Below are 10742 nucleotides of genomic sequence, written 5' to 3' on the forward strand. Positions count from 1 at the left end.
ACATTGTCCATTTCCCTCTACCTTTCATTACTTTGTGTCTTTTAATTCTAACAAGTTTTAAACCTTCATTCTTCTAGTTAATTAAGAGCTCTACAAGATCATAAAGGTTGACCTTAAAATTTATAGTGTTATTCACCCCCATTTAGCACTCTAATGAAACCAACACCTTTGACAGCAAATCTATCTTTCGTCAACTAGGTATGCTTTGCTCTCTTTCCTCACTCTAAAATGTGAAATTTCCTTAGGTATGATTGAGCGAAAAATATTGGGGATTTGTGATTTTTGACTTTATGTGGTTGCTAGTATATGAGGGTTGGTTGTTGGGTATCTGGGTGATTTTCATATTCTTCAAATTTACTTGTTGCTAGTTGTGATTTTTTACTCAAGTTACATAATCTTTTATTTAAAGTTAAGCTCAAATTTCATTTGAGGTGATTGTAATTACATATGTTTTTGCTTGTGTTTAGGAATTTTGGTGATTTGATGATGGGATTAGACTATTAAGAAAATAATGGGGTTGTCGGAGTTTTGAAATTGAAACAATTCTTTATAAAACACTCAGATGTTTGAAAGTCAAGGACTTTGTAGTTTCAACAATTAACCCTAAATCTTTTATGGTTGGGTGTTGATATGCTATTTAAAGTTATAGCTTTATATTGAGTTTGACTAAATTTGAAAGTTTAAAGCAAGAAGGAATCTGAGGCTCTGAGTTTCTTTAGTTACAATCATCAGTTACAAATTTTTTTTTTGTATCATTTAATCATGCTAGTTGGTGTCATGTTGGCATTAACTGTCACGACCCAATTTTAGGGCCACGACCGGTGCATGGGCCCAATGGACGTAACCTACTAAGCCCAAGCAAGCTTATTTATATACTCATGCTTATCATCCCATCAACTATTCTTGCATTTACATCTCATAATCTCAACCTTTAAGTACTTTAATAGTAAATTATAATAATTAAAAATTGCATTTATAATGGCCCAAAATAACATTAACTATTGCCACTCATGGTGGCTTTACCAATCAAGATATACATATATGGTCTAAGACATACATCTTAGTACTTTACATCACATGTACGTATTTACAAACAAAAATGACCCTGGGCTTCTAGCGGAGTGACCAAGGTGAAGGTGTAGCTATGGAATGTTAAGATACCTACCAAGGATACAAATCTACGAGGACACCTCGATCTAGTTATCGACTGCCTCTTGATCTAAAAACATGAAGTTGAAAATGGTGAGTATAAACCCAGTGAGTGAACAAAGGAAGGGAACAAGCAATAGATAAGGAAAACTTGGAAATCACGATGCACTTGTTTCAAAAATAATGCAATGATTTAATTTCTTAATAAAACCCTTCATGAACCCTTAGTGAGTTAGTCTCTTGACGAAAAAAGGTCCATGCACAACAAAGGATTTGAAGAGTGAAAACTTTAATAGCATGCAAGCAAGTCAAGTCAAGTAAAACGACGGGTCCTCGCTGCAGCGAAAAGGCATTCTCAACTAGACAAAAGTTTCTCTTTAAAACCCCTCATTTCAAACTTTATTAATTAATTCCTTAATGTTGGAAGTCCATGATCAACTATGGTGCTAAAGAAGTGGAAAATAAGGCAGCAACCAAACAGGGAGGTAAGCAAGATAGAATGTTTCTCACTGTAGTGAGAATAAATCTCGTTGCAGAGCGAGAAGCTTCAGCAACTTACTTGCTGCAGCGAGAGTCAAGCCAATGTAACCCTCCAAACCAGAGAGTTTTTCGCTGCAGTGAGAATGAATCTTGCTGCAGCGAGAAACAGGACACCAATAACAAGTTTTCATTCTCTCAAGAAAAGGCCATTTAGCTACAAAGACAAAATCAACTTGAACATGCTTAGAAATTTCCAAGGTTTAACATGCAAGATTCACATGTATTACAACCATATACCATACTCATGAACTTTCTATAACACACACACACACACACACACACACACACACATATATATATATATATACATCATCATGCATACCATCCCACCATCATCAGCTCATGTGCACTCCCCACTCGCACATAGTTGGGTCATCATCAGCTCATGTGCACTCCCACACTGGACATAGCTAAGTCATCATCAGCTCATGTGCACTCCCACACGCACATAGCTGGGTCATCATCATCACACAAAAGGGAACATCCAATGCATATTATACATATCAACATATTGTGATAACACATGAACCATTTATATGGCACATTTTCATAAGATAGAAACTTTTCACCAAAGGAAACTTTTCACCAAAGGCTTTTTCCCTAGGTATATTTTTAAAGAAAGGTTGGATAAAAATCATTCAAATGTTTCACCCAAAATACATCTACATTTCCCAAAGAAATTTTGAAATGCAAGTTCACTCACCGGTATTCGTTAAATCTTTACTCAACTCCAACTTCCTCTATTGGTCCAAATGGGGTGGTGGGGCTTCGTTGGAACCTATCATCACATTGGCATCACAATTAAGTCAATTCATACAACTATATATTCTAAAAGCTATCTCCTAACTAGCAGCCAATTGCCATTAATTAGCTATCTAGTTTTACTATCCTAATCACTCTAAAATAAATGAACAACCTCAACTACAAAACACTCACAAGTCTAATCACTAGCCATTCTCAACACTTAAAAATCAACTCTAATTTACTACTCACCTTGGTAGCTTTGAAAATTTGAAATTCTTTCCAATAATTTTCCAAGCTATTATAGAAGCTCTTTTTTTCTCTCTAAACACATAGCTTATGAAACCTCGATGGTCATAGATGCGTAACCAGAGGTAGAACTTATGTTAAAGTTTTAATTTGAGCTAATGATGCTAGTTATATGTTACTTATAATTATTTTATGTCATTATAAGAGTAGGATTAAAAAAATGATTTCAATTGGTGAAGAAAGGTGCATAGTGGGCTATTGCTCTATTTGCACATGTTTCGATTTTTCAAGCATATCTCCCACTACAGAAGTCTAAATGACATGATATTTAGACCATTAGAAAACTAAGAGGTAGGGCTACAACTTTGATGTTTACCACTTTTCCAAGTTTTGAAGGGAAGGTGGTCAAAATCTTCATCAAATTGGAAGTACTGTGCCAAGAGAACAGATTCAGACAGAACATTTGAGGGTCACGGTGTTGGAAATTGAGAGTCGTAGCCCTCACCGTAATTTCTACAAATAATATGTTTAGGGGATTTTTGAATCTAGGACTCTTGGGGGCTACTTAAGGGACCTCTTTTAGAGGATTTTGGACCTTTTTCAGTGTCAAAAGAGTAAAAGATTGCATAAGAAAATGAGAAAGACAAGTGGCCTTGTTAAGGGTATTATTGTAATTGCATGAAGATTTAGATTAGCTTTAACTATTAAAATCCCATTGTTCCAGCAGCTTCTTAAAATTTCCAGCACTTCTTCTTCTTCTTCTTCCTTTCTCATGTTTTCTCACCTTCCATGGAAGCTTGCTTTGAAACTTCCATAGATTTTCTCGAGTTAACCCTGATTTTCATGTTTTTACGCACCCTTTCACAAAGTTCTTTGTGCTCTTTTACTTTTTCACCATAAAACCCTCAAAAGCCTTTCCTTAATACTTTCTCTCACTAGTTGGACATTCTAGAGACAGAGAGAGGGAGATTTTTCACAAAAAATTAAAAGCTTTTGAAAGGGAATTCAATTACCAAGCTAGCAAGGTGAGTATTGAAATTGATTTGATATTTTTAGTTGTTGAGGATGGCTGTTGGTTAGATTTGTGAGTGTTTTGTAGTTAAGGATTTATTCGTTTTAGTGCACTTAGAGTAGTGAAAACAGATAGCCACTTAATGGTAGTTGGAAACTAGTTAGGAATAACTAGCAGAACATGATTTAGGAGATAGCTTCTAGAACCATATTTATGTGAATTGAGTTAATTGTGATGCTATTATGATGATAGGTTCCAACGAAGCTCCACTGCCTCATTTGGACCATTAGAGGAAATGGAATTGAGTAAGGATTTAACAAATACTGGTGAGTGAACTTGCATTTCAAAATATTTTAGGAAAATGTTTACATGTTTCAAACAATCATTTGGGAATCTTATCAGTTTTTGCTTTAAGATTGCCTGGGAACAAGCCCTTGATAAAATGTTTGATGTTGTGAAATGTGAATGTGTAAAAGGATGAATCCACATGTTTTTGTTTGATGTTGATATATATATATATATATATATATATATATATGTATACTATGTCATAAATGGTACCATTGTGTGACAAATGCAACCGTGCATGTGCGGGGTAAGTGTGCACTTGTCGGTGATGATGATGGTGAGGGAGATAGATGGTGATACTGTCTGGCTATGTGCACGATGTGGTGGGATGTACATGAGTTGGGTGAGATGGGATGTCCGGCTATGTGCACAATATGGTGGGATGCACATGAGCTGGGTGAGATGGGATGTCTGGCTATGTGCATGATGTGGTGGGATGCACATGAGTTGGGTGAGATGAGATGTCCGACTATGTGCACGATGTGGTGGGATGCAAATGAGCTAGGTGAGATGCACAAGATGAATCTTAAAAATTTGTCATTTATTTGCAAATTGATTTTATTGCAATGAGAAACACTCTGTTTATACTGCCTTACTTGGATAATTGTTGGAAATTTTCCTTCTTTCCAATTTCATGCCGAATACGGTTCCTTCATCATTAAATGATTTAATAACCAAGGATTTAAATGGAGGGATTTTAATAAGAACTTGAACTAAATTGCATTGTTTTCGAATAAGTGCATCATGATTATCAACTTTCCTTGTTGTTGCTTGTTCCCTTCTTATGTTCACTTACTGAGTTTGTACTCACTGTTTTCATATTAGGAGGCAGTTGGAACCTATGTCGAGGTGTCCACATAGTTTCGTCTTTGTTGGTAGGTATGTTGGCATTCAATAGCCATCCCTTCACCTTGGTCATTCCGCTGGAAGTCAAGAATCATTTTGTTTATGAATACGTTCATGTGATGTAAAGCATTAAGATATGTGTCTTAGACAATGTACGTATACTGTGACGGGTAATGCCACCACAAGTTGGCAATGGTTAACATTATTTGGGTAATGTGAAATGTAATTTTTGATTGCTATAGCATATTAATTAGGTACTTATAGATTGGAAGTATGAAAGGTGACTTTAAGAATAATTGATGGAATCATCAGCAGGATTACGTAAATAGGCTTGCTTGGGCTTAGTGGACTACGTCCATTGAGTTTATGCACCGATCACGTCTTGAAAATCGGGTCATGACAGACTTGATATCAGAACCCTAGATTATTTAGGTCATAGGACTTCTTTTTGTTGATCTAGCGAAGTGTCGAGTCTTTATGTGGAAACTTCGATTGTGAAGTGTGAACCGCGGCACATTTTACAATCAAGGGACCGCATATATTCCCTATCTTAGAAACCACCTTCTTCCTTAGATATGATTAAAATTGTAAAATGTGTTTAGTAACAAGTATTTGCTCTTGTCTAGGTAAGAATGCTGCCTAAGACATGGGCCGCCTCAAGACGGATGGGGGAGCAAGATGCTCCTAATGAGATGACAGATAGGCCACATGCATCCACCCTTAGCGGGTGAGGTAAACGTGGTAGGGCCACTAGGCTAGTGAGAGCGAATACGTCTGTGAGTAGACAAGGGGAGGGATAGTCTTCGAGTGATGCGGATAGACAACCAACAAGGGGCATCACCATTAAGGACTTGACGGCAGGCCTGCAAGGAGTTAATTGGGTTGTAGAGATGATGGCAGCCCGTATGGACGATATGTAGAGGATAGTGGAGGGGAGACCTACAGTACAAGAATCCCTTAGTTCTCAAGGGCAGGCCGAACGCCAACATCATGAGGCCGAGAGGGGTCATTTAAAAATTTCTCTTCGTAATTTTCTCAAGCTTAAGCCTCTGTTATTTTCAAGGTCTGATGCATCGGATAAGCCCTAGATTTTCTTAGATAAAATGAAGAAAATTTGTAAAGCCTTGGGATGTTCTAGTGTCCGATCAGTCGAGTTAGCCGTCTTTCGATTAGAGAAAGTGGCGCAAGAGTGGTATAGTTCCTTATGTAGAGGCAGACCAACGAATACAGCACTGTTGACTTCGAGTGAGTTCAGCACAGCCTTCTTAGATCGATTTTTACCACTCAGTGTACGTAATGCTAGAGCCAGGGAGTTTGAGGCTTTGGTACAAGCCTCGAGTATGACAGTGTCTGATTACGACATAAAATTCACACAGTTGTCTTGGTATGCACCTTATTTAGTTTCTACAGAGGAGATGAAGATACAAAGGTTTGTGGATTGGCTAGTGGAGCCATTGTTTAGGGTTGTGGCATCTTGAGATTTCAATACTTACTCCGCAGTAGTGGATTGTGCTCAGCGGATTGAGATGAGGACAAGTGAGAGTAGGGCTGCGAGTGATAGAGCAAAAAAGGCCAAGATAAAGGGTTATCAAGGTCGTAGAGATTTCAACGGTGGCATCTCGTCTTCTAGCTGTCAAGGTCCACAGAGGGACTCACGATTACCCCAACCGAGGAGTGATTCACCTAGTGCTAGTATTGGGGCGGGATAGAGAACCTTCAGTGTTGGGAGGCAGTAAGATTCAAGATAGGGTAGTCAAGTTATCCACTCTTGTGATACTTGTGGGAGACGACATAGTGGACGATGCTTACGTACTATAAGAGTTTGTTATGGATGTGGTTAAGCTAGACATATTAGGAAGGATTGCCTAATGGCTCATCAATCATAAGGTTCTGCTCGCGGCTCCACTCAGCCAGCTTCGTCTATTCCTTCAATAGCTACCTCATCTAATCGGGAGGCTAGTGGATCAAAAGGTAGAGGTGCTATTACTTCCTCTCAAGGCAGGCCTTATGGGTCTGGACGTCAGAGTTTCACCATTAGGGGTCAAGCAAGGGTGTTTGCTTTAACATCGCTAGAGGCCCAAACATCCAACGCAGTGGTATCAGGTATTCTCTCAATTTGTAATATGAATGCTCAAGTATTGTTTGATCCTAGTGCTACCCATTCTTTATTTCTCAATGCTTTGCATCTCATTTGGGTAAAGACCGTGTTAGGAGAGAAGAACAATTAGTGGTGTCTACTCCTTTAAAGGAGGTATTTGTGACTGAATGGGAATATGAGTCCTGTGTAGTTCGAGTCAAGGACAAGGATACTTTAGTGAGTTTAGTGGTGTTAGACACCTTAGATTTTGACGTGATTTTGGGGATGGATTGGCTATCACCCTGCCATGCCAGTGTGGACTGTTACCATTAATTGGTTAGATTTGATTTCCCATATGAGCCACCATTTAGTATTCATGGGGATAGAACCAATGCTCCAACCAATTTGATATCGGTCATGTCTACCCGAAGGTTATTACGACAGGGTTGTTTAGGTTACTTGGTTGTTACAAAGGATACTCAAGCAAAGGTTGGAGATATAAGCTAAGTGTCGGTGGTGAATGAGTTCATGGATGTATTTCCTGAAGAACTACCAAGTTTGCCTCCCGAACGAGAGATTGAGTTTTGCATAGATTTGATTCCTGACACTAAACCTATATCCATACCCCCATATAGAATGGCACCTACGGAGCTTGAAGAGCTTAAGGATCAGTTAGAAGATTTTTTGGATAAAGGCTTCATCCGTCCAAGAGTCTTACCATGGGAAGCACTAGTGCTATTTCTAAAGAAGAAAGATGGGTCACTTAAATTGTGCATTGACTACGAACAGCTTAATAAGGTGACAGTGAAGAAAAAGTATCCTCTTCCAAGAATAAATGATTTATTTGATCAACTATAAGGAGCACAATGTTTCTCTAAGATAGATTTGTGATCTGGGTACCATCAATTGAGGATCCAAAATGAAGATATACCCAAGACTGCATTTCGAACAAGATATAGGCACTATGAGTTTTTGGTGATGTCATTCAGGCTCACGAATGCCCTTGCGGCCTTTATGGATTTGATGAACTGAGTGTTCAATTCCTATATAGACAAGTTCATGGTGGTGTTTATTAATGACATCTTGATCTACTCGAGGAGTAGGGAGGAGCACGAGCAGCATCTTAAGATAATGCTCCAACCTTTGAAAGAACATCGATTGTATGCCAAGTTCTCCAAGTGTGAGTTCTGGCTTGAAAGTGTTACATTCTTAGGACATGTGGTTTCCAAGGAAGGGGTACAAGTCGATCCAAAGAAAGTTGAGGCAGTGGAAAAGTGGCTAAGGCCAACATCAGTTATAAAAAATAGAAGCTTTTTGGGTTTGGCTAGCTATTATCATCGTTTTGTGAAGGACTTTTAGAAAATAGTCACCCCTCTGACTAAGCTAACATGTAAAGATACAAAATTTGAGTGGTCTGATGCTTGTGAGGATAGCTTTGAGAAGCTTAAGGCATGTCTCACAGCAGCTTCAGTATTAAGCCTACCGTAAAGCACAAGGGGTTACATGGTATTCTATGATGCATCGCGGGTTGGTTTAGGGGGTGTATTAATGCAGCATGGGAAGGTGATTGCGTATGCATCAAGGTAACTTAAAAGCCATGAACAGAATTACCCCGCACACGATTTGGAGATGGTAGCAATCGTGTTTGCCTTAAAGATTTGGAGACATTACTTGTATGGTGAAACTTGTGAGATATATACAGATCACAAAAGCTTGAAGTATATATTTCAGCAGAGGGATCTTAACTTGCGACAATGTAGGTGGATGGAGTTGCTAAAGGATTATGATTGTACTATTCTTTATCATCCCGGTAAGGCAAATGTAGTAGCGGATGCCTTGAGTCAGAAATTGATGGGGAGCTTGGCACATATCTCCACAGATAGGAGATCCTTGATTAGGGAGTTGCATAGCTTGGGAGACATGGGTGTGCATTTGGAAGTTTCGAAGGCAAATGCATTGCTAGCACATTTTAGAGTGATGCCTATCTTAATAGACCGGATTAAGGAAGCACAAAGTAAAGATGAGTTCATAACTAAGGCCTTAGAGGACCTCAAGGAAGGAAAGGAAATATGTTTACTAAAGGCATAGATGGAGTATTAAGGTATGGAACCAAACTTTATGTGCCCGATAGTGATGGATTGAGAAGAGAAATATTGGAAGAAGCACACATGGCAGCCTATGTGGTACATCTAGGGGTTACAAAGATGTATCAAGATTTGAAAGAGGTATATTGGTGGGAAAGACTTAAGAAAGATGTAGCTGAGTTCGTCTCCAAGTGCTTGGTTTGTCAACAAGTTAAAGTAGAGCATAAAAGGCCTACAGGGCTACTACAGCCATTACCAGTGCCCGAATGGAAATGGGAGCATATTGCAATGGATTTTGTAACGGGGTTTGCCTCTAGCTAGTGAGGGCTATAACTCGATTTGGGTCATAGTAGACCAGTTAACGAAATCAACTCATTTTTTTCTGGTTAAAACTACATACGGGGCCGCCCAATATGCCTAACTTTATGTAAATGAGGTAATATGGTTGCATGGCATTCCTATTTCTATAGTATCTGACAGGGGGGCACAATTCACCAGTAGGTTCTGGAAAAAGTTACAAGAAGCGTTGGGCACTAAGTTGGATTTTAGCACAGCTTTCCACCCTCAGACTGATGGACAGTCTGAACAGACAATACAAATATTAGAAGATATGTTGAGGGCCTGTGTAATAGACCTTGGGGTCAGGTGGGATCGATATCTGCCCTTAGTGGAGTTTGCCTACAACAACAGTTTCTAAGCTAGCATCCCAATGGCACCATATGAAGCATTATATGGACGGAGGTGCAGGTTACCCATTGGATGGCTAGAGGTGGGAGAAAGGAAACTCTTGGGGCCTAAGTTGGTACATTACGCCATTGAGAAAATATGTATGATTCATCAAAGGATGTTCTCAGCACAAAGTAGACAAAAGTCATATGCTGATAACAGACGAAGGAACTTGGAGTTTCAAGTGGGGGATCATGTATTTTTGAAGGTCTCACTAACAAAAAGGGTAATGAGGTTTGGCAAGAAGGGAAAATTGAGCCCTTGGTATATAGGACCTTTCGAGATTTTGGAAAAGGTTAGAGCAATGGCATATCACTTGGCATTACCGCCAGACCTTTCAAATATTCACCCCGTGTTTCATGTGTCAATGCTTAGGAAGTATAACCCATATCCATCTCATGTAATACGGTATGAAACCATCCAACTAAAAGATGATTTGACCTATGAGGAGCAACCGGTAGCTCTCCTTGATTGACAAGTCAAAAGGCTCCGTTCAAATAATGTAGCCTCAGTTAAAGTGTTATGGCAAAACCACACCAGTGAAGAGGTAACGTGGGAAACTAAGGACGAGATGCGAATAAAGTATCCACACCTCTTTAATATGTAGAAGTACGTTGCCTTATAGTTCGATTTAAATTCGAGGACTGAATTTCTTTTAGTGGGGGAGAATGTGAAACCTCGATCTTCATAGATGCGTAACTAGAGGTAGAACTTATGTTAAACTTTTAATTTGAGCTAATGATGCTAGTTATATGTTACTTATAATTATTTTATGTCATTATAAGAGTAGGATTAAAAAAATTATTTCAATTGGTAAAGAAAGGTGCATAGTGGGCTGTTGCTTTATTTGCATATGTTTCTGTTTTTCAAGCATATCTACCACTACAGAAGTCTAAATGACATGATATTTGAACCATTAGAAATCTAAGAGGCAGGGATACAACTTTGATGTTTACCACTTTGCCCCGTT

At 38.8% G+C, this 10742-nt stretch overlaps 1 protein-coding gene across 1 annotated transcript; it reads left to right on the plus strand.

The window, feature by feature from the left end:
• On the plus strand, positions 9032–10247 carry LOC108663628. Its single transcript, XM_018128846.1, has 3 exons — positions 9032–9351; positions 9527–9691; positions 9794–10247. Exons 1-3 carry the CDS (start codon positions 9032–9034, stop codon positions 10245–10247), a joined length of 939 nt encoding a protein of 312 aa, XP_017984335.1.

Source organism: Theobroma cacao, chromosome 10 (genome assembly GCF_000208745.1).
Source record: "Theobroma cacao cultivar B97-61/B2 chromosome 10, Criollo_cocoa_genome_V2, whole genome shotgun sequence".
NCBI lineage: Eukaryota > Viridiplantae > Streptophyta > Magnoliopsida > Malvales > Malvaceae > Theobroma > Theobroma cacao.

Bases quoted from the DNA above. Each gene is read 5' to 3' on its own strand.
- LOC108663628 (XM_018128846.1), top strand. From the start codon at position 9,032: ATGTTTACTAAAGGCATAGATGGAGTATTAAGGTATGGAACCAAACTT. The intron at 9,352-9,526 runs GTTTGCCTCTAG...AGTATCTGACAG, and splicing joins GCAATGGATTTTGTAACGGG to GGGGGCACAATTCACCAGTA. The intron at 9,692-9,793 runs GTGGGATCGATA...ACGGAGGTGCAG, and splicing joins GTAATAGACCTTGGGGTCAG to GTTACCCATTGGATGGCTAG.